Source organism: Notothenia rossii (assembly GCF_949606895.1).
Source record: "Notothenia rossii genome assembly, contig: scaffold_58, whole genome shotgun sequence".
Classification (NCBI taxonomy): domain Eukaryota; kingdom Metazoa; phylum Chordata; class Actinopteri; order Perciformes; family Nototheniidae; genus Notothenia; species Notothenia rossii.
In genome coordinates, this window is record NW_027640126.1 from 313,516 (window position 1) to 338,658 (window position 25,143).

The 25,143-nt window shown below is 38.6% G+C and overlaps 1 protein-coding gene across 3 annotated transcripts in view; it reads left to right on the forward strand.

Moving 5' to 3' along the window:
- acox3 (acyl-CoA oxidase 3, pristanoyl) overlaps positions 1-25,143 on the forward strand; it is a 78,089-nt gene that overhangs the window by 37,978 nt on the left and 14,968 nt on the right. For all 3 annotated transcript variants that reach the window (XM_079695268.1, XM_079695267.1, XM_079695266.1), the window contains exons 4-19: positions 1,448-1,545; positions 1,626-1,761; positions 2,705-2,779; positions 4,173-4,262; positions 5,308-5,451; positions 7,675-7,763; positions 10,131-10,227; positions 12,552-12,734; positions 12,866-12,988; positions 13,880-14,000; positions 16,176-16,298; positions 16,940-17,053; positions 17,192-17,307; positions 19,115-19,289; positions 19,373-19,440; positions 19,544-19,630. In XM_079695268.1, coding sequence (XP_079551394.1) covers positions 1,448-1,545; positions 1,626-1,761; positions 2,705-2,779; positions 4,173-4,262; positions 5,308-5,451; positions 7,675-7,763; positions 10,131-10,227; positions 12,552-12,734; positions 12,866-12,988; positions 13,880-14,000; positions 16,176-16,298; positions 16,940-17,053; positions 17,192-17,307; positions 19,115-19,289; positions 19,373-19,440; positions 19,544-19,630 — 1,839 coding nt within the window. The remainder of the gene's footprint in view (positions 1-1,447; positions 1,546-1,625; positions 1,762-2,704; positions 2,780-4,172; positions 4,263-5,307; positions 5,452-7,674; positions 7,764-10,130; positions 10,228-12,551; positions 12,735-12,865; positions 12,989-13,879; positions 14,001-16,175; positions 16,299-16,939; positions 17,054-17,191; positions 17,308-19,114; positions 19,290-19,372; positions 19,441-19,543; positions 19,631-25,143) is intronic.

Genomic DNA, 25,143 nt, shown 5'->3' on the forward strand with positions numbered 1-25,143 from the left:
CAGTCTCAGTGCTGTGGTTTGGACGAAATCCTGACTGGAACACATCGAAACAGTTATTTAAATGCAAGAAATTACTCAACTGTTGAAAGACTACTTTTTCAATGATTTTACCTAGAAATGGCAGGTTTGATATGGGCCTGTAATTGTTCATTACTGAAGCGTCTAGATTATGCTTTTTTAAGAGCGGTTTAATGACTGCAGTTTTCAGGGCCTGTGGAAAAACACCTGAGTGGAGAGACTTGTTTACTATCTGAGGCCATGCAAGGAAAAACATTTTTGAAAAACCCTGTTGGAATAATATCAAGGCAGCAGGAGGAGGATTTCAGAACTTGAATAATGTCCTCTAGGTTTTTATCATTAATCTGATGAAATTGTGTCATGGTGTTTGAATTGATTTTAAGTGGACACAGAGACAAAACATTTGCTGTACCTGATGCAGAGGCACTGACTGCAAATTCATTGCATGCCCTGGTGGATAGAAATTCAGAGGCTACTGACACTGGGGGTTTAGTTAGTCTGTCGACGGTAGCAAAAAAGGCACGTGCGTTGTTTTTGTTTTTGGCAATGATATCAGAGAAGAAAGACTGTCGGGCAAATTTCAATTCCAACTTATAAAGGCCAAGTCTCTCTTTATAGATTTCAAAGTGCACCTGGAGATTTGTTTTTTGCCACCTGCGTTCAGCTTTTCGATACAATTTTTTCTCTGTTCTCCCGGTCATGGCCTTTCTCCATGGAGATATTTTCTTGCCAGACACTTCCTTTACCTTAGTTGGAGCAATGGCATCTATAACATTTTTTATTTTTGAATTCAAATGATCTACTAGCTCATTTACTGAGATGTTAGCAGGGGCAAGTGTGGAAGACACATTTATTCATTTCCCTAGTGTTTTCAGTTAAATATCGCTTTGTGGTTACCTCTTTTTGAACATTTTTGTGAACAGAAATAGAGCTCTCAAAGAAAACACAGGAATGATCAGAGAGTGCAACATCAGTCACCACAACCTTAGAGATACTTAGACCCTTTGAGATAATTAAGTCCAGAGTGTGCCCCTTAAAGAGAAAAAGGTTTTAAAAAGTTTTTGGTTAATGTTTTAAGGAGATGACGCTACTCAGCCAATCAAATTGGTGCAGTCAGTGAGTCAGCACGATAGATTCACACACACAGAGACGAGACAGGAGGAGAGAAACAGTCGGAGTCATTTCAAATGTCGAAAGGTAGACAGCGAAAACAGAGAATTTAATGACATTTTCTCTCACTGGACCTCTTTGAAATGCAATTACGGCATTTGCATTATAGCAACAACAACAATAATAATAATAGCAATAATAATTGGGAGGGGGGGCGCAGCTGTTCTTATGTTCTCTGAGGGGAGGCTCACCTTCCCACACTTTGAAAACCCCTGGTCTAAATGCTCCTCTGTGCATTACACCCTTTTTTCTGTTGCAGCACAATTTGTGGAAGACACTTGAGGACGACCCCCTGTTTGCACGCCTTCCTGGTGAAGACGTCTCTATGGAGAAAATGAGAGAGCTGACCTTCCTGAGGTATCAACATATTTATATTACCAACACCCTCCATCATATCCTAATCTATTCAAACTAAAGCGTCAGATACACATTTACAGGGTGAAGCAGCTCTTTCGATACAACTTCCTGACAGAAGAAGAGACGATGTCTAACCCCTGGAAGACTGTGGCTCTCAATGATTGTCTGGGCATGTATGACTGGGCCATGGGGGCCAAGTACTTTCTCAACCAAGGGGTGAGTGTGCATCGGCAGTGTGTGGGAGAGAAACTGCTTCTGGAGGGAACACAGAGATGCTAGCCTTTGCAGGCCATTTACATGCACACAAACCTATAGAACACACTACTGTAAAGAGAAAACCCAAAAAGCATAATAGGGCCTCTTTAAATCTATAGCTGCTTTCACACCAAGTACTTTGCTGTACTTAGTTCCCAGCACTTAGTTCCCAGCACTTAGTTCCCTCATGAAACTAAAGAGCAGATCGTGTTCACACCGGAAAAATTTCCCTGAGGGAAGATTAGGCAAATGAAGCCGCTGACGTCACTTCTTCTTCTTCTGCTTTGGGTTTAGTGGCAGGCCGCAAACCACTTCACGGCGTATACTGCCACCCGAAGTCCCCGGCCGGAAGTCCCCGGAGTTAGGGAATGGCTTCAGTAGAAGCTGCTGGGACTCCCAGCAGCTTCTACTGAAGCCTTCCGAGTAAATCGCCAGAACGCCGACAACTCCTCATCTCCACCGCTCCCATGTTTTCTTTTGTGCTGCCATAAGTTAGTCTCTCTCTGTTGGTGCGCAGGGCTAATGCTAATACTAAAAATACTTCACAAAACTTTTCAGAGTTTTACGGGGCGTGGTTTGCAATTCGCCCAGCCAATCGAAATTGGTACTTTTTTCTCCCCAGGATAGTACCACCTCTCTAGCAGGCACTAAACATGGGGGTAAAGGTTCTCGGAACTAAGTTCTCTTTTTGGTGTGAACGCAAAATTCCATTCACTAACGGATCCACACGGGAAAAGTACGGGGAAAAGTACTCCGGTGTGAACGCGCCTTATATATATTTACATTATTTTTTATCCGTCACACACTTTGTTGGTATGTTGTAACTGCTAGCATTGTCGTAGCCTTTTTTTTTCATCTTAAATGATTGTGTAAGTAATAGAAGCTAAAACCATTTTTGTTTCAGATGTTTGGAATGAATGTTGCTGGCTCAGGATCGCAGAGACACAGCAAATTTGTTGAAAACACAAAAGACATGACGGTAAGAGTTCAACACAGATACTGTGCATGTTAACTCCATACCAGTGCTTTACTCATGGCTGCCTAAAAGCAGAATGTAGTATGAAGATGGTCTACAATAATGCGCCGTCATGTTTTCTTTAGCTCTCACTTACTTTACTTTGTGTATTTTCTTTTTAGGATTTCATATGATATTTTTGATGATGCTACTACATTTCACTCAGTTGTGTTAAGTGTTTCCCACAGATCTGAAATATACTTGGGGGGGGGGCTTTGAGGTGACGTGCAACAACATTAATCTTTCTGTTTGTCGCTTGTCAGCAGACCCTTCACGCGATGACGAACAGGTACAGGCAGGGCCCATACTGATAGCCCTATAGTTTAAATCTATTTAACTACCCACACATAAACATATGGACATGGGTTACTCTTTAAACAAAATTGTAAATGTATTTAGGAACCTATCAATGTGATTTTAAGTGGGGGTGGACCTCACATCTACTAGGGGGGTCCGGGGGCATGCGCCCCCCGCTAAGATTTTTTTTTTAATGTTGGAGTTAAATGCATCAATCTGGTGCATTTTGAGGGGAAAATAAAGAGACTAGATCTATGGGAACACCTATGAAACAGAACTGTTTACATTTCAATAATCATAAAATCATGGCCATAACCAATAACATACCATATCCAATATGAAAAAACACTAAAACTTGTTTATTTATTTAATTTTGGTTCATTTATAGTTGTGAGTGTGTCTGTGCTCCTGAATCAGCCTCTCCTGTCTCCCTCCTCTCCCCCTGCTTCTCTTTGAGACAGCAGCAAAGACTAGTTTTAGCTCTCAACAAGTTTTAAAAGTGTATCTTACCTTTTTTCACCTAGTAAACATTTTATTTTGTATTCATGCATATTTTACTAATCACTACCCTCTCAAGTGGAAATATGTGTTTACATAAATGGTGACCAAACCATTTGAGACCCACTGAGAACTTAGACTAAGTTAATATCTAAAGACTCAGAGTCCTTTACCTCACCTGAGCTGAATGACACACAGAGACCAATCAAGGGCTTTGATTTATGATCTGTATGACAGTGGCCATGTCGGCAGGCCACATCATGTGGACAGCCAGTCACCCTGTGTGAGGCAGGCCACTTAACAGGCCAGGCCATCGGGAAACCCCCCGGTCCTCCCGATGGCCAGTCCGGGACTGGGTACAGGAGGCGTAGAGCGAGGGATCATTGTCCACAAGTTAATCGATCGCAGATGGCATCGTGGTCGCGGACGAATACAAAAAAACTCAAACTAAATGGCCCGCCCAAGTATAGTCTATGTGTGGGAAACCCTGGTGTTTTATTTATTCATCTTCATCACCATGAACTTAGGATTTGTAACGTCTTCTATCTGTTGTTTTTTTTAGACATTTGGATGCTTTGCACTGACGGAGCTGAGCCATGGCAGCAACACCAGAGCCATGAGGACCACAGCGACCTATGACCCCTCCACTCAGGTTAGTGAACACACAAAGAAAAAAAAAGTGTGTTTACATGGCAATATGACAGAAAAAAAGCCACAATGCTTAAACAAAAGTCAAGTTGTTTAATAAAAGGGTGCTTTCCCCTCTTCCTTTTTCATTTTATGTTGCGGGTTGCAACTGACTATGCTGACATAAATCAGCATAGTCACTACTCACTGCTAAACAATTAAACCTCTTGACCTCACCTCAGCCAACCTTTTCCTTGGTAAATGCTGCACGCTGGTATATACATGTATTAAGTAGTGTATCTGTTATCACACTGACAGAAAAACAAAAACAAACAAGACAACGTACATTTTATTTATATAGCACTTTTACAAAAGGTACTCCAAAAGAGAATCACTAGTATTACACTTTGACCCCCTGACTTGTTAACATGGCTTTCGAACATTACATAGGGAAATAGCATTTACCTTATTTTTAGCTATCTTTGCTTAATTAAATAGATTAATGCAAAGCTCTTGCACCAGACACACTTAGTTCTGAGTACAGGGGTAGGCAACCTGCGGTTCTTTAGCCACGCAAAACAATCAAATAAAGGCTAATGTGACACAGAGTTTGAGGTGATCCTGTGACACTGAAATAAAGTCTCAATATTTTATACTTAAATATGCGTCGCATCCTTCATGTCCTGGCGACTTTACCTGGGGGGTGGGGCTAATCCTGACTTTCAAACCCTCGTGCTTGGAACTATCCCTGGATTAATAGTCACGTAGGAAAAACAGAGTTTAATTTTGTGTGTATAGATTACTTTGATTTTACTGCCAACAATGCTGGTTTACCTATATGTGGGATGTATTGTGAGAAATTAGCAAACCACAAAATGTTTTACATTGAAAACATTTCCAAAAAAAACACAAAGCATTCAACTTTCAATTTTTTTATTTTTGTCATTAATATTTCATTTAATGTAACGCTCTTGTTAATCCTTCTTGTTAACTTGTTAATTTTTGCATTTCTAACTCTCTGGCTACAATCCTAGTTACACTCGAACCTTCTTTATCTTTCTTCCCTGTAGGAGTTTGTGATCAACTCTCCAGACTTTGAAGCTGCCAAGTTCTGGGTGGGGAATCTTGGCAAGACGGCAACGCACGCTTTGGTGTACGCCCAGCTGTTCACGCCGGACCAGGTGTGCCAAGGGCTGCACTCCTTCGTTGTGCAGGTAATACTCCGACCTTTAAACCCTGAACTGGTTACAGCTGCAGATACTCTTATCTGTAACGCAGCTGTAATAAAAAAACTGGTTGATATGACCAACATAACCTATTCTAATTTAGGATTTCAGGATTTCCTTTACACATTATCCATCCATCATCTCCACCATTGTTATGTCCTGAGCTGGATGCTTTACTGTATTAAAGGGTAATGGAATTTAAAGGTCCCCTATTATACTATTTTTCAACAATATATCAGATATAAAAAGAACATGTCTCTGACGTGTTGCAGGCGGAAATACCAAACAGATCATGAATTGTAGCATCCCATAATCCCCTCTGTTTCAGCCCTGTTTAAAAAGTGCTGATTCTGGGTCTGTAGCTTTAAATGCTAATGAGCTGCTGCTGGCCACACCCCTCTGCAAAGTGTTTGTCTTAAAAAACACAATGGTGCTCTAGGAGGAGATTCAGGTGAAATGGTGGGGGGGGGGGGGGGGGGGTTACCTTGGTTGGGGATTGGCTAATCGTTGCACAACCCAAAAAACTGTTATGACATCACAAAGTCGCCAAAATCTGATCAGCTCATTTTCAGACAGGTTTTTATAGAAATGGATCAAGATAAAAAGAGAGAGAATCTTTTTTCCTGAAACTTTCTGAACACATTTATGTATAAAATACATGGAGAAGTTGATAGGTGACCTTTAACGGGTAAAAAAGGTTGTGACTTGAAGGTTGCCAGTTATTTAATCCCATTGAATTAAGTGCTAATATAAACAGTGATGAAAAAACAAGCCAAATATTTAAAAGATCTTTCCTCAAAACAAGTAATTTGGTGTAGTATATGCTTGCTTTTTATCAGTTGTTAGCATTAAACCATACTTTATACTGTATATAAACTTGGTTTTTGTTGGCATTTCAGCACTAACAATTAGGAAGTAGTTTAATTGCAAGCAGGGAAATGACTTGAGGTTTGGAAGTGTGACATGTATATTTTTAGGATTTGCATGCTTTTATTAATTGGTACATTTCATGGAGTTGTTTGCTTGTTTTCACGTTTAGTCTTTGATGTATCGTCTTTCTACGGTGGCCAACAGGGGCAAATGCGCAAAAAAAACGCCTAAAAATAACAGACTGAGACCAGTTGAAGTGTAAGCTGACCTTTTAGTGGTGAAAGAAGTTGAAATTGTATTTGAAGTGGTCGTACTGGAGACAGGTCCCACGTAATAAGTAGGTTGTTTTGTAAGATCTGTAGGGAAAGTCTAGTTATAAAAGGTCCCATGTCATGCTTTTCCGGTTATTACTTGTGTGTTATGTAGCTTTTTATGCATGTAAACGGTCTGCAGAGTCACAAACCCTCAAAGTACACCCTGTAGCGAGTAAAACTCTGACACAGAAACACACACACACACACACACACACACACACACACACACACACACACACACACACACACACACACACACACACACACACACACACACACACACACACACACACACTCAGCCTTATCTTTTCTCAGGCTGTGAGTGTGTGGCGAACTGTGTGGCGAACAGCCTGGCTGTGAGTGTATGTGTGTGCTCAGGCTGAGTTCAGGCTGAGTTCAGGCTGAGTTCCGCAATGTCTCGCTGTCTCACAGACCCCACGCAGCAACCAGGAAACGACACCAGTAATCCAGCTCACACTGTCCGCTCCTCAAAGGGCGGAGCAGCGAGCCCCGCAACGTCCCGCCAACACGGCACCCAGACCCCACGCAGCATTTTCATCTGTTTGTCATTACTGGTGTCATTTACTGGTTGCTAACAAACGCCATTGTAACACATAATTACTGATGTTCAGCTGTAACGGTGGTGGACTCATCAGAACAAAGTGGGCGAGCTGACCAATCAGAGCAAAGTGGGCTCATAGGGAGGGGGGGCTGGAGCTCCAACAAGCCGTGTGGGACAGAGAGTGAATACACATACTATACAGGGATGCTGTATGAGAAACCAATGTGAGTTTGGAACATTGAAAAAGGTAAATCTATTCTAGTACAGAAATGACCATGTCATGGGACCTTTAAGTGACATGTTAGAGGTGAAAGCAGTCATGAGATATTGTGGGAGAAATGGGTTTGAATATGTTTGTCCCACAGAGAGGAAAATGTAGAATTTATTTACATTCTGTTGTATCAATTATCACACTGTCACACACTGTACTAACACTGCAGTGTGACTATAACCATTGTTGTGCAGGTGAGAAATACCAAGACCTTGCTCGCTCTGCCCGGCGTGTTTGTTGGAGATATGGGCAAGAAGCTGGGCCAGAACGGACTGGACAACGGGTAGGTGACAGCAGCCATATAAAGGTTAAGTTCAAAAGTGTCTCATAAATAAAGATAGAGAAATGCCAAAGTGAAGTCTACAGAAGGACAAAGCAGGCCAATCACCCCTAGCACACAGGGATGAACTCACTTTGGACAAAGGTCAGAGGACCGAGTGAACTGCGTCAATAAATACAGCGGCAGAACCAGGAATAAATAATAATTTTAATAAAGGTCAACAAATCTGTGAGGTGTTTCTTTTTTTGGAAGCCCCCTCATTTTAGAATGTTTCTGAAGTACTAGGTTTTGGCAACAGCCCCTGTAAATATACAAAACTTTACAATCCAATGCACACGTCTACTGTTTTCTAGTCTAGACAGGGGTGAATGTGCAATGTTAAAATAAAATTACAATGTAACCTTAAAGGTCTCCTATTATACTATTTTTAGGCATATATTATAGGTCTCAGATATATAAAACACATGTCTATGAAGTCTGTAGCTTTAAAGAAGCTCATGCAGGAGAATTCTTCCCAGATACTCATCTACATGTAAACGCTTCCAACCATCATCCAGCATTATTTCTGAAACAGTATGGAGCTCAAACGCTTTCTCTCTCGCGGGTTTACCACAAGGTCAGTACCTTTTTATATCCTGCTTCTTTGTTTCTTTATGATTATAAGGGTTTGGAAGGGTTCCTTTAAAAAATGTATCATCAGTCTCACAACATAAAATCAATGTACCTGAACGTTTCGGTTACTTTTAAATTGCCTCAGTATCAAATGCAATGTGAATAAATCCAAGAGGAAATAAATATCAATAACATGGTTTTACTAGTGTTAAATGTTTTTTAACAAAACAACGTAACCTTGGATAAGAGGGAACCAAGATATTTAGGATCAAAGAGAGATTACATTAAAAACATACACAGTTTGTTTGATAAATCAGGCCTACAGCATCTAATAAAAAAAGGCATTTAAAATAAGGAGAACTAAAAGTAATCTACAGTAAATGAATAAAAAAAAGGAAATTCAGGCAGCATGTCTGCCTATGATATATTGATATTTTTGTTTAGAAATGTAATTTGTCACATTGTAATCCTGCTATTAATCCCAATTATAAATATGTTTTAATGTATCCTGATTATGTAATCCTGTAACATGTACAACATTGATCAATGTAGCAGGGTCTATTCAATTCCACTCTTATTTTTTCTTTTTCTGTTTTCCCAGTTTCCAGCTCAATTTGACTGAGAACTTATTTTTCCACTTAATTTGCCGACACTTAATTCAGTTCATTTATTAATGCAGATTAGTCATTAGTATTTTGCCCTACTTTTCTCTGTTAATAACCGTGATCTTGCGTAAATAGTTCAAACCTGTAAATGAACCCAATGGTTTCAGCCATTTGGCAAGGGATAATCTTCATAATTTATCCCTACCTTACATACTTCAGACCATCCACTGTTCATTTAAAGCAGCAACGTGTTCTGCAGTGCCTCGGTAAGCTAACTAGATGGAGCTATAGTCACAGTTTACATGACAAGGATGTCATACAGGAAATATGTTATGCTAAAACACTACACAGATTTTCACAAAGGAGTCCAATATACCAAATAGGCTATCATATACAGCGCGAAAGTTAATAATCCAATTAAAATATTGTTTGGTTCAAGTTTCTTTTATGGAAGTAAATCGTACTTATTTCTGCCCATAACATACAAAATTCAGTGTAATCTATTTGGGATTTATCTAGCAAGGAAGCAGTTGATAGATCTTTGATTTTATGATTGTTAATATATTTGCTTCTAAAAGTAAATTGATCTCTTTTCTACAAAGCACCTATTAATGATTATAAACATATTAATAATAGTACATCAATATTAAAAAAAGAAGAAAAATAGTACAATTACTTTTGTTAAATGCTGGTCAAATTATAATGGTTGGGTCAGTAGAGTTACCTTGTTTATTTATAATTATGTGTTGTAATGTGAAAATTCATCATAATGTTTAATGTATAATTGTTTTTTGCTTTTTGGAATATGTATACATCTCTGGTGTGACTTTGTCCACGGATATTCCTATTGAATCTTACAATATTATAAAGTTGATGATATGTGTTTTTGTATTATGTTTTAGCTAACACACATATTCTGTCCCTGAAGTCACAAGTATGGCGTTCTTTGGCGGGTATTAATAATAATAATACATTTTATTTTTAGGCGCCTTTCATGGCACCCAAGTACACCGTACAATTTGTTTAAAAAAAGAAAAACGCTAATAGGCAACAGAACATGATAAAATTAAGAGTAGCAAAGTACTATTATGGAACGCCACATCAATATTATAAACTCTACTTATGTCCTACTCTTCTGTCTTTTTCCCTTCAGGTTTGCTATGTTTCATAATGTGAGGATCCCTCGGGAGAATCTACTGAATAAGACTGGAGATGTGACTCCAGAGGGTCGCTACGTTACGCCATTCAAGGTTAGTAAGATTTCTCTAGAAGCATTGCAAGCACCAATTCAAGTTAACTAAAGCTACTTGTTCAATAAAAATGATTTTGTAGCTTGCTGAGGTTTTTGCTTTCTTCTAATGATAATTAGCATCGAACCTTAGCGAAGGACAGCACCAGTAGGGTATGACAAATCGATAAACTAATTGTTTTTCCCATTGTCCTTGTGAGCACGTGTTCATGTTGACATTTTCATTTAGTTAACACCACTGCTGTGCCTAATTACAGCCTTACAAAGTAATTTTCTTTCAATTGTCAACATCATGTGCTCCCCTGAGGATAGACCCTGAATTTCAGAAAAACACAACACAATTACATATATCATCAACTTTTTCAATGTAAGAGTCAACAGGAACATCAGTGGACGAAGTCAACCAGAGATGATACATATTCCAAAAAGCTGAACAAATAAATGCATATCGTCTTGAAGAATGTGTTTAATTTGGCCACAACATTAGAAACCATTAAGATGAATTTTAGAAAGTCAATGAGCTTTCTGAGCACCACAATCATTCAAAAAGGTCCCCCTCTCATGCAATAATGTCATCATCTTACAACAGATTACTATAAAGCCTTCTGAGCACATTCATGCGCCCAAGGTGAATAATGCCTTTGATCTAAATGAGGCACGTGCTGTTCTGAAGAACAAACATATGACTTCTAACCCCAAAACACTAACACAGTTCAGCCTTTACAAACTATTTTCAGGGTTTTTAGACTTTATTTCAACTTCGCTTTGTGTCAAAAATTCCCAAGGAAGAAATATCCGAGATGGAAACCTGCACTCATAAAACCATCTCTTAAAACTAATGTAATTTGGGTGAACTCAACCTTTTCAAAGCAGTGTAAAAAAAATCTAACACCCTTGTATATTCTCAATGTTTATTCCTTCAGCAATCCCATAGGACCTGCTGCTTCAATTACACCCCTTTCAAAATCTCCTTATTTATTATGCATGCAGATAAACAAATGCAGTTGGCAACCTCTGACTGTTAAGCAGTCAAAAGCTTTCTTCAAATAATGGCGGCTTTTCACTGCTGCAGTGATTTGATGAGCTCTCAGGGGCCAAATGTATATGAACGTGTTGAAAAGATGACTGGTAATGACAACCAGACATGGAACATTCTTCTGGTGACCCATGAGAGGTGTAAATAGTCAGGACAGTCCGTTGGCCTTTCTATGAAGCTCCATTAGAGGGTCAGCTAGCTATTTGGGCTCAATTTTAACCAGGTTAAATCACCATGGTAACCTATGATGCACATTTATAATCCTTTTGTCAATTGTTTATTCATTATGCGAAAACCTGTTTGTTCCACTGTACCATCTTAGAAACGGCCAATAAAGAAACATGGAAACAACACTCGGCAGGTCATTGGATGAACCATCTGTCAATCACACTCTTGCTGAAGCCAGTCAGTAGATGAGCAATAACATATTTTGACTTGAAAAAAAGGCTTCAGTGTTGTTCTTTGCTCTTCTTCAATGAAAACATATTCTCCATTTCCAATATCACTGATGCTAGCATCTAAGCTCTGTAGAAGCCGCCATTTTAACATGTTTAGCTATAAACATCACAGTTGCATGGCTTCATGTCCCCTCACTAAGTTAAGGGCGGCTAATATTTTTGCGGGAGGCAGTTCAGTAGTCTCATTTGGCAGCCTGCTAGCAAACAGCGTTTTCTAAGACATTCACCAGTGGGGTATTTACTGATGTATTTTATGTCATAGAACAAAGCTCAAAAACGATCTTAGGCTTGTGTGTAGCACTGACCTTATTCAGGCATCTAACTAAAAACACATTCAGAAAACCTTTGAATGAGAGTTCAGCAAAACAAGCTAAAATGCTAACTACTCCATGTTGTAGGCCTCATTCCTGCACCACTCCAACGCTTTGGAGTTACTTTTAATAACTTGGAACTTATTTCTTGTGTTTTGTAACTTCTTATTATACTCTGAATATTTGGTGTACATTTCATCAAGCTGAATAACCTTTGATAATAAACCTTTGACTTCAAGACGAGCTAAACAAGCTAAAGTGCTAACTATTATCCGGGTTTGAGGACTACATTCATTTGACTGAATCAGACTTCTGTTATTACCAATTGTTCCTGCAGGTATTTCATTTTACATGAAGTCCTCCACTCCTGGTTCTGATGATTTTGCAATTGTTAAACATAAACGTTTTACACTTCCAATGTGAATCATTTGCCTTGGAGTGTGTGTAATATGTAAATAGTTATTTTTCTATCTTTAATTCCGATCCCAAGTCTCTCCTTTGTGTCTTTTGTCACCTTCAGGACCCCAACAAGCGTTTTGGGGAGTCTCTGGGGGCCCTGTCAGGGGGCAGGGTGACCATCACCAGGATGGCTCTGGTCAACCTGAAGCTAGCCCTGACTATCGCCATCCGCTTCTCAGCCACCCGCAGGCAGTTTGGACCCAAAGACACCGAGGAGATCCCTGTTCTGGAGTACCAGTTGCAGGTCAGGAAGGAGGGAGTGTAAATCTTCAAAGTACCTTGTGAACGTTAAATTTGTTTTCTAAAGTAACAAAACTTGGTGTTTTTGAGTGTGAAATGTATTCACACATTTCTTATATTTGTATGTTGTTTCAGCAATGGCGTCTGATCCCCTTCCTGGCAGCAGCGTATGCTCTTGAACACTTCACCAAATCCACCTTCATGAACTTTGTTGAGTTCAGGATTGGACAGGCAATGAGGCTGAAGGATGACAGACAAGTGAGTTTAGATGGGCTGCATGGGTGTATATCCAAATCTAGAATTATTAAAGTTTCAAAGGCTTTATTGGAAAATTCAAAATATCAGTAGTGTAGTTTGGGAAATAGAAATCTTAAGGACCACATCTTCCAACAATGCCATACAATACTGCTGTGTCTCATTCAGACACTTCCCTTAGTACACTGCATGTCGTACAGTGAACACTTCTGCAGTGTGTACATTTGGCCCTACTAGTGTTGTATTAAAACGTAAACAGCACTCAGTGAATGTGACGATCAACTCTAACTAGGAACGTCAGTGCTCAACGGGTAGCAAATCATTATAGATTGCTCAATTAACCCCAGAAAATAAACAATTGCTTATTTTCGTCACCAGTTTACTGGTATGCGTATGAAATACTGAAACACATTTATAACTTTTATTTGTTTTCCACACTCAACTTTTTAGCTATTATGAAAGCACCATTTGGGTACTCGGCGCACTACATTTTGCCATCCTTAGCACTGGGATACATTCAAAACGTACGCAAATTGAGACACAGCATTTACTTCAAATTAAATATATGTAATAGTGCGAGTACAGTAAGTTGCATTGAAAAAGACAAACAAACAAAAAATATATACATACGCTTCTTTTTGCAACTGTACTGTGCAATTATCCCTTTTATGTGCATTTTTTTAAATTATTTTATAAATGTCCCAAAATGTTTTATACATGTCTCAACAATTGATGCTACTGCTTTTTTTTCTGTGTACTTATTTGTCTTATTACTTTATTCTATTACGAATGAGTGTTTTTCTTCTCTATAGTTATTTAAATGGCTTACTTTTTTTTACCTGCTATGCCACTTTTGCTCTAACATTGTACATTTCCCCGCTGTGATTCTTGCAGGCAGAGATGGGCAGGGAGATCCACGCGATTGGCTGCTCCAGTAAACCCCTGGGCTCCTGGACCGCTGCCAGGGGGATCCAGGAGTGCAGGGAGGCTTGCGGGGGACATGGATACCTGGCCAGTCAGTCTCACAGACACAGATTCTCACACACACAGACACATTCAGAGAACTACAGATGTAGCGCTTCATTTCGGACAGTTTGAAACGCGAGGGCCGTGATTGGTACATGATCTGCCCTCGCTCAACGGAAAACCTCCAGCTTGACTTGAGACCGCCCCCGTGATAGATAAATGTAATCATAATGAAGCCAGCTGCAATGGATCATTGATCCACCAGGGGGTGCAGTGGGGTTCCACACTGGAGCTCATGTGAAATAAAGTGAGATACAGTATGCTGGCTGTACAGCGGAACTTTGTTAAGATCCATATGTCACGGATATCATACTCTGTGCTAAATAAGAGACATGTAATCATTTACAAAACATCACCATGTTGTTATTTAACAAAATAATTTTGTTATTCGAAAAAAACGAACGGGAGGAAATGCAGCCCGGCTCTCGATTTTTAATCCTAATTTAAATCATCTTCACCATGATCATTTATGTTTATGTTCGCCGAATTGACATGAAATCCCTGACACATATGAATATACTGTATTCAACTTCATTAAAACGTTATTAACGTGCCTAAACTCAGTAATTCACAAAAAATATTTATATTTTAATGGAGCCTCGTCGGCAGATCAGGATCCGAACGCGTAGCGGAAGGATCTTGATCAGCATGAAGGGTGTTATTTTCCCCATAAGGAACAAGTCGCTGCAAATTATCCCGCTTATTACATGGCCACATTCTCAACAAAGTAACGATATGACTCCCAATATTAATTGAAATGCTTTTATGGTTTTAGAAAATGTTTTTATTCATTTAAAAAATAGTTTTATTTATTGATTTAAATTGACATGCATCCGCTAAGAAAAATAGTCCGTTGTTACCGTTTTTTAAACAGTCTGAATGAAACGGCAGCTCTCAGTTGTGTATTTACACAACTAATGGCCCATCAACCACAGCTCTCTCCCCCCCTCCCCCCCTGATCTTTCTTCGCCAGCAGCTAAATTAACGGTAGGTTACTCTGAGTGACCAGCTTACAGTTAGACACAACACTGTCATTGCAAGTGACCCTCAGTTAGTTGACTTTTATGTTCAACTGCTAAATTCGTTACTGATAAAAAAGGGCTTCTACTTTACCTAATTACCTTAACACTAGAACCGCCAGAGGTTTTTGTATAGGCCTACCTAAACCCGTCAAATCCCGCTATTAGAATGCAATTTGTAACAACATAGGGTGCTACATAACACACTTTCAGGAAAAGTCACGGACTGGGAGACTTTAATATTTTATAGAAAAAAAGTTACATTGCACACACACAACACACATCACACAAATTGACCCGATTGGCGGTTCTAGTGTTAAATAAACTCACTAATTAATTAAACCAGTTCAATACGTATTATTGTTATTCTTATCATTCTTTATGAGTGCAAAAATAGTCTTAAAATCAGATCTGTTTTTTAAATGAAATCTGACGGCAGGCAGTTAGCTCTGATCAACTATGATAAATGCGCCACACCTGGCCATTCAGCCACAGAGCTCCCTCTATACAAATCAAACTGTAGAAGGTGTGAAAGCACCTATTGTTTTAAATAATGGTCGGAATGTGACCTGTGAGCCTTCTGAATTACCGTGGGACAGCACATTCTAAACTAAAATGTTCAATCAATAAAATAAAATCTTATCTTATCTTAATAATATCTTCATATTAATAATAATAATAAGTCATGCAGATGTAAAGTGAGCAGGAGGAAGCAAACACAAACATATATATATATATATACTGCATATTAAAGCAAACAATTGTAAAGGTAAAAGTATGAGCATAACAAATAAAGAAGTGTAATGTAAACATTTACATTATTATTAGGATTATTTAATATATAAAGACTATATATTATTGAATTACAAGTTTAGATATACTTTAGTTGATCTAAATTATTGATGTGTTCAAATGCTCTTCAAAACACAACTGAAAGTCCATGAAACTTGTCTTTCTGTATTTGTGAATGAAGCGCCATCTCCTGGTTAAAACCTGAAATTGAAAATCTGGCAACGCCCTCTTGGAAAATAGTGGGAGGGCTTAACATTCCTCGATACTGGTCTTAGGCAGGTCGTAGGCAGGAAGCTGTAAGCTGGAGTCTGAAATGAGGTGCTACATCTGTAACTACCTTCCCTCTCTTCCAGTGAACCGGCTGGGTGATCTGCGTAATGACAACGATCCAAACTGCACATACGAAGGAGACAACAACGTGTTGCTGCAACAGACCAGCAACTACCTGCTCAGCTGGCTCTATGCCAAACAGCGCGGTCAGTACAGTGTGTACACTGAGGGATAATACGAGATATCATGTCAGTTATTGGAGCTGGTGGCGTGCCACTGCTATGTGCTATTTACGACAATTAATGACCAGTCACAAGGTTTTTAAAGTGCAAGATTTCACAACAAAATCCATGTTATCGGCTTGTCAAATCACGGATGATCTTTTACATCAGTTTTTGTGATGTTTTGATGCAGGAATTCACTCTGACCCAAGGAAAACATTTATATATTTTTGCCTCTTCAGCCCTTTAGACTGCTATATATTTTGAACATTTTTATCAGAAAGATGTCTGCTTTCTATTTTTGTACGGCATTCCACTGTGAATTCATATTACGGTTTGTAAGGAAAGTAAAGATTATTAAATGTATAATTGTTTTGTTGTGTTCGACATATCCTGACATGCATTAAGCAGTCTAATTCAATGTACAGCTTTATTCTCCCTATTGACAAAGTTTTCCCTAAATGTGCACATATTACAGTTTTTTCGTGTTTTTTTAAATCTGAATTTCTACGTGAATATATGGATTCATAAGAGATACAAAAAATCTTTAGCAAACACAGACTGTGATAACATAAATTGTGAGCACAGGATTTATTTCTAACGTTTCTGCTGTTGTGTGTTTTCAGATGGTGTGCGTATTGAGTCTCCTCTTCACACTGTGGATTTCCTGGATGATCTCCAAAACATCCTGCTAACCAAGTTCACAGCAAGAACCATGGAGGAGTGCATGGAATCTACAGGTACGCAGAAAGGATCATTCCCTTCACTGGAAAATCTTATTTTAAGAAAATCTCAGTATAGGTTTAGCCTCTTAATATCAGCATTACTCATTTACTGAATGTGATTTCTTATCTTATTCCCCTTGTTCATAATATCAGTGCCATTGGCTGCCTATAAGTGGCTGGTGTGTTTCCTGTTGGAGGAGTCCCAGAAGAAGCTGGAGCAGCAGAGGGTCATGGGAAAAGATGATTTTGAAGCCCGTAACAACAGCCAGGTAACACACACACACACACACACACACACACACACACACACACACACACACACACACACACACACACACACACACACACACACACACACACACACACACACACACACACACACACACACACACACCACTGTAAGGACCCTTTATGCTCACTCACAGCTATTCCCACAACTCAAGCTAAAAACAGCAGTTGTGGAAAGTAACTAAGTACATTTTCTCAAGTACAACATAGACAACATTTTCTTGTACTATCCTTTTTTTGGCAATTTAGATTTTTACTTTGCTGAAATTCAGAGGGAAATATTGTACCTTTTTACTTTACTACATTTATTTTACGACTTAAACTACGTTTCTGTATAGATTTAGATTTTTCTGCAGTTTAGATAATAATTTCAGTAAATTTTTGTGTGTAAAAACATTTCACAGTATCTCAAATATTTTAATTTATTTCAAGTTTTTTCCAATGAATACAGTTACTCGTAATACTCTAAGTACACTTTCCTGTTCATTGTTAAATACTTTGACTTAAGAATCCTTCTCAAAGCAGATCTGAACACTACTTCCAGCACTGAAATACAGCCGTTTCTTAAGAAATGTGTCTGGAGCTAATCAGATGTTGGTATATTACACATTTTGAGCCAATAACTCCCACTTCTTAAGTAAACCCTTGCCAAACCAAAGCAGGATTAGTGGTGTCTTATCAGAAACTCATTCCAGAGAAGAAGATGCTCTGCGTTGTGTTGTGTCTCCAGGCCGTCTCATTAGAAACGGCAATAAATGGAGTTTGGCTAGGTGGAGTTTTGGGCAGTCTTTACAGAGCCGGGCTGCCATAATCTGGTTTGAGTTATTGTACCACAGATGTATGCTGGAGGTTACAGTGTCAGATGGGTGTTGTAGAAAATGAAATGTGTGGGAAATGTGTGTATCACTGGATTTACTCATGTTGTTGTTGTTGTTTTGGCAATTAATATGATAAACGCACATGTATTGTTTTTAGTCCAAGAAGGTTCAGTTGGATTACATTTGTACTAAACAAATTAAACCCAATTTTTTTAATGATTTTAAACGGATTTGTTAACATAGTTTATTTCTTGTTCACTTCCTGTCATTCACATTCATTGCTAACGAGCAAGCTTGCTCGTTGGGATATCAGAAGCTTTAATAATCATTTTCATCCAAACCTTCGGAAAAAATGTTTCCTACCACACCATTATTTTTTACTGTATTTACACTAATCATGCTCCAAGAAAATTGTGCATTCATTTGCATTACATTGAATGATTTTAATTTTTTAACAATCCCATTTTTTGTTAATCCTGCCTAATTCTTCTATTGCAATCCCCGTTTAGGAAAATGTTATGAACATCAAAACATACCAGAATATTATATTCGAAGTCTAGATTTTTGGTAATTTCTACTTTTGTGAAATTAAATCTGAAGGTTCTGGTGTGCTAATAAGGCTAGCTTAAAATTCATCCTATTTCCTGCAGAAGGCAATGTTAAGCTTAATATCTTTCTTGCTCAAGTGTACAGCAAAAATAAAAAGTACAATACTAATTTATCAATCCCAACTTGTAAAGTAGACACAATAAATAAAATAAACAATACAAGTAAATATATACATATCCATACTAGAATGATAATATAAAATATAAAATGCACAAAATAAAATATAATAGATATTCCAACATACTGCTCATACAATATACATAAGTATAGGAGGCTATAAACATTATACAATCATGCATCTTAGTTGCTGTTTTTGTATTTAAAATGTACTGTTTTAATGTTCCACCTTGTGTGTGTTTAGGTGTACTCCTCTCGTACCCTGGCGATGGCCTACATAGAACACAACTGCCTGCAGAGGTTCCATGACCTGACCGTTGATGAGGACACACCGGCTGATCTCAGACCTGTTCTCAGCAAACTGTGTGCTCTGTACGGGCTGTGGAGTCTCAGCACACACATGGCCATACTTTACCAGGGTGTGACTGCAAACTGCAAACATCAATGTAGAAAGCATATAGTATATTTGTGGTTTCTGTAACATAGTTTTGTTCCTGTACAGGTAACTATCTGAGTGGAAGGAAGCCCGCAGAGTTGGTCCAAACGGCCATTCTCACTCTCTGCTCCCAGGTACACCAACACTCTGCATGGTTACATCTCTCTGTTCATACCATTTTAAAGTGTTATTGTAAATTCTAAATGATGACCAATCTGCTTTGTGTGTCCCCTGTAGCTGAAGGATGATGCAGTATCGTTGGTGGATGTTTTCGCCCCCACTGATTTCATTCTCAACTCACCTATTGGCCACGCTGACGGACAGGTAAACCAATACATACAGTATACATTAAGTGTAACTTTATTTAAGCATGTTTAGTATATTTCTAGACATGTCAGACCATCATATTTTGAATGCTTTTAACAGGCTTCTTTTTATTCGATGTTATCAGTCACAGCTAGATGAGTCTTTAGGGCAATGATACAATAAATCTAAAAAGGAAACTGTTTTCCCTTTTTTTATTCTCTAATCACAGTATCAGTGTGTCATTGATTTAATTGTAATATGAAATAGTCTTTGATGAAACTTTTAATGTGATTTTTCTTCTTGAACTTGACCCTGTGGAGCGTAAAGCATGCCACTGGAATAATGTATATATTTTTTAATAAATCAATAATACAAATTCTGGATACTATACTGCAGGCACATTACAGTAATGTAAAGTACTTTTAAAGCTTGCTTTTTTTTCTTATTTTGTTTTCAGATCATTGATTTCAATTAAAAAAAAAATATTGACAAAAACAAATAGTGAGCCGGTGCAAGTAAAATTAATAACTACCGGTAATAAAAAACATTTTGAAAAATATAGGGACAGTGAAGGCTTTTTAGAAAAGAAACATGTCAATCTAAACATGTTTATTAACTGTTGTCTTCATATTTTTGCATTTGTAATATTAGCAGTAATTGTTTTGTAATTGGCCACAACCAACAGATATTTATAACTAAAATAAATATTATGAATTAGCTTCGATTTATATTGTTTGTTCAAATTAAAACAATATTTCTATCAGTTATTTTAAATGTAACATTAAATCTATAAAATAATTTTGTTGCACTGTCCATACCCCATACTGTATAAACGTTCAGCTATTGGCAAAAGATTACTAAATGATGACTAAATCCAGTGTGCACTCAAAATGATATTAATATTATTAAATACATGAATTAAATAAATTGTACAAGCATAGATTTGTAAAATGTTTAAATGCATGGTAGCTGTGAACACAGCGACACCCATCTCAGTGACTAACGGGCCCTACAATTGTTTTCCCTCTCACTCCCCATTCCCATCATGCAGTCTGCCTGTTAGTCAGGTTAAGTCAGATTTCAGGAAAAACAGTTCAGAGCTTTGGCTGCTGTCTCTCCCTCTTCCAGGAAAACACATCCAGCGTGCTCTTTTGTTATAAATCCCCTTTGACAGTTGTTGACAATGACCCTCTCTGCACTGTCTGAGAACTTCCTGTGTCATAAGAAGGCTTAACTAATGTTTGTTTTGCCTGAGAAGAGCACGTCATGCGGACCTGCAGTGTATTCTGTGTCTCTGTGTCTCTGTGTCAGCCCCACGGTTCACCCAATTTATTTTAGATGCTAAATTGGTCCTTGACTGCAAGATATTGCAAGTTTAATAACATGTATAGTATAACAATGCTAATACGGCTAACTTCTACTCAGTCTTGGCTGTTCAAGTCTTTCTGTGGGTCTTAATTATGGATAAATCAGATAAAAACAAGGGCGTAGAAATAATGAGCCAAACTAAATAGAAAATAAATTACTAGGCAATATAAGGTTTGGGCTTGCTGTGTTGGAGACATTTTTTATTAATTAGAATTGTTTTAACAGCAGTATCGAGTGAAATAGGATTAGTATACATCACCATGACAGTCTATTGTCAGCCAATAAATAAATAAAAAATATGTTTTCTTTTGGATCTGAGTTTAATAACAAATAGCTAGTTCCAGTGAAACAAAGAAAAGGATAAAGACAGGACATCAACTTAACGTGTTAAAGGGGCCCATTAAGGCTCATGTTCAGGTGTATATCAGTATATAGTGTCTCTACTTTAAAGAGTCCTCTCCTGCTGATGTTCAGGTGTATATCAGTATGTATAGTCTCTACTTTAAAGATTCCTCTCCTGCTGATGTTCAGGTGTATATCAGTATGTAGTGTCTGTACTTTAAAGAGTTCTCTCCTACTGATGTTCAGGTGTATATCAGTATGTAGTGTCTCTACTTTAAAGAGTCCTCTCTTGCTGATGTTCAGGTGTATATCAGTATGCAGTGTCTCTACTTTAAAGAGTCCTCTCCTGCTGATGTTCAGGTTTATATCAGTATTTAGTGTCTCAACTTTAAAAAAGTCCTCTCCTGCAGTTCAGGTTCATATCAGTATGTAGTGTCTCTACTTTAAAGAGTCCTCTCCTGCTGATGTTCAGGTTAATATCAGTATGTAGTGTCTCTACTTTAAAGAGTCATTTCCTGCTGATGTTCAGCTGTGTATCAGTAGTGTCTCTACTTTAAAGAGTACTCTCCTGCTGATGTTCAGGGGCCGTATTCACAAAGGATCTTAGGGCTAAAAGTAGCTCCTAACTGGCGAATTTAGGAGAAACTCCTAAACATAATGGGCGTTTCAGTCTTAAATTTAGGACTCCTAATTTTATTCACTAAGAGCAATTCACAAAGTATTTTAGGCCTACAAGTAGCACCTAAGTTTAGGAGAGCTTAAAAGTCCTCGAGAGCACTCCTAACTCAGTAAGACCTATTCACAAAGAATCTGAAAATGGCTGCGAGACGAAATGTTTTGGAGACAATGGAAGACTGTGAATTGATCAAGAGATATAGGCAAAATCGTGAGGGTATCAAACTTGTTTTGGAATTAGTGCGGGATGCAATAACATCCCCGACTAACAGGAATAACCCGATTAGTCCGGAAATAAAATGTTTGGCAACACTACGATATTTAGCAACAGGGAAAATGCAACTTTGCAATGCCGACGATTTAGGAATATCGCAACCATCAGTCAGCCGTGCCATAAACCAAACCATCAACGCGCTCTCTAGACCACTATCATCCAACAGTTTATCCGGTTTCCTTTGGACAATCAACAACTACACAGGATCAAAGCCAACTTCATGGCAATTGCAGGTATGCCCGGTGCGGTCGGTGCTATTGACGGGACGCACATACAAATAATTGCGCCCTCAAAAGATGAGGACGTGTTCGTCAATAGAAAGAAAGTACATTCCATCAACACGCAGATTGTTTTCATTCATCATGATAGGGGGACTTGAACGGCGGTATGGGCTGTTATTGAAAGTGTTGGAAATATGCTCATTGGATAATAGTTTGTAGGGTGCTTTTAATTGCCTCCTTGATTTAATGCAATTTACGTATTTTTATTGTTTGCTCTCTCTCTTTAACGTGCATATACAACGTCATTATCGTGATCTGCACAAACTTGTCATCATGCGTGTATTCTGCTAACTGCACTGTCCATAACTATTTGATAGGAATACATTTCTAGCCTAGGCTATTTCCTTGTTTTAGTGGGCTCGTTTGTGGGATGTTGCGGATGAGTTTCACCGAGACCGCCTGCTCTGAACAACCAATCACCATACTGACCGCTTCTAAACTCATGCACGAGAATCAACGTAATCCATAGCAACGGCGCGTCACTCTTAGTTCACTCTTAGTGATGTATCCTTAGTATGAGTAGGTCTCGGCGGCTTTGTGAATAACTTTTAAGAAAAAACTCCTACGTAAAATGTTTTAGCGCGAGTTAGAAGCACTCCTAGCGGTAACATGAAATGCTTTGTGAATACGGCCCCAGGTGTATATCAGAATGTAGTGTCTCTACTTTAAAGAGTCCTCTCCTGCTGATGTTCAGGTGTATATCAGTAGGTAGTGTCTCTACTTTAAAGAGTCCTCTCCTGCTAATGTTCAGGTGTATATCAGTATGTAGTGTCTCTACTTTAAATAGTCCTCTCCTGCTGATGTTCGGGTGTATATCAGTATGTAGTGTCTCTACTTTAAAGAGTCCTCTCCTGCTGATATTCCGGTGTATATCAGCATGTAGTGTCTCTACTTTAAAGATTCCACTCCTGCTGATGTTCAGGTGTATACAGATGTAGCACTGAATTTCGGACTCCAGCTTACAGCTTCCTGCCTACGACCTGCCAAAGACCAGTATAGAGGAATGCTAAGCCCTCCCACTATTTTCCAAGAGGGCGTTGCCAGATTTTCAATTTCAGGTTTTAACCAGGAGATGGCGCTTCATTCACAAATACAGAAAGACAAGTTTCATGGACTTTCAGTTGTGTTTTGAAGAGCATTTGAACACATCAATATTTTAGATCAACTAAAGTATATCTAATCTTGTAATTCAATAATATATAGTCTTTATATATTAAATAATCATAATGCAAATGTTTACATTACACTTCTTTATTTGTTATGCTCATACTTTAACCTTTACAATCGTTTGCTTTAATATGCAGTAATTTTTTTGTGTTTGCTTCCTCCTGCTCCCTTTCGGACACATACTGTATGATTTATTATTATTATTAATATGAAGATATTATTAAGATAAGATAAGATGTTACTTTATTGATTGAACATTTTAGTTTAGAATGTGCTGTCCCACGGTAATTCAGAAGGCTCACAGGTCACATTCCGACCATTATTTAAAACAATAGGTGCTTTCACACCGTCTACAGTTTGATTTGTATAGAGGGAGCTCTGTCAGTTTTCAAATTACCCATTTGCTTCGGGGAGCCCTATTTTTCAGAGCACATCCTGCTACTAAATATGTCACACGCACGCTCTGTTGACTGGCGCAGCAGCGCGGATGCGATCAATTGCTATAAAAACACTCTTCTACTAATACAGACGGTGTCACTATGCCGGCGGATGTGGCCGTTGTTGAAGCCTCTTCAGGCTCCGCATCGGCAGGCCTCTCCCTCGGTGTGGAGCTGTCAAGCTCGACCTTAACGCCGCTTACAGCCGGCCAACTAAAAGTTGTTTTCCGTTTCACGTTGTCATTTTTAGACTCCTTCGCTTCTTTGCTTGTGAATCCAAAAGCTGTAACGCTTGGCTGTTTTCGTTTTGCCATATTTTTTTATTACACAGCCAGAGTTAAAAAAATATCAATATGAACATTTCAAATACCGCGCCGGCATCACCGCCATAACCATAGCAACGTAAGTAAGAATGCAGCGCCGCCACGTACAGATGCCAACACCCAGACATATTCACAAATATAAAACAAATATTCAGAAACTGTAATGAACAATAACTATTATTTATTTCAAGAACTGTTATTTACAGAAACTCAACATTTCTAATCTGTGTGACACAAATATGCATGATTGTTTTGGGCTCCCCCTATTTATCTCAAAGTCAGCCATCAGGGGAGCTCCCTCCCTCTTCGGGGGAGCCAAGCTCCCCCTAGCTCCCCCCCATTTCGAACAGTGTCTGTGGCTGAATGGCCAGCGATTAGGTGCAGCGCATTTATCATACAGATGTAGCACCTCATTTCGGACAGTTTGAAACGCGAGGGCCGTGATTGGTACATGATCTGCCCTCGCTCAACGGAAAACCTCCAGCTTGACTTGAGACCGCCCCCGTGATAGATAAATGTAATTATAATGAAGCCAGCCGCAATGGATCATTGATCCACCAGGGGGTGCAGTGGGGTTCCACACTGGAGCTCATGTGAAATAAAGTGAGATACAGTATGCTGGATGTACAGCGGAACTTTGTTAAGATCCATATGTCACGGATAT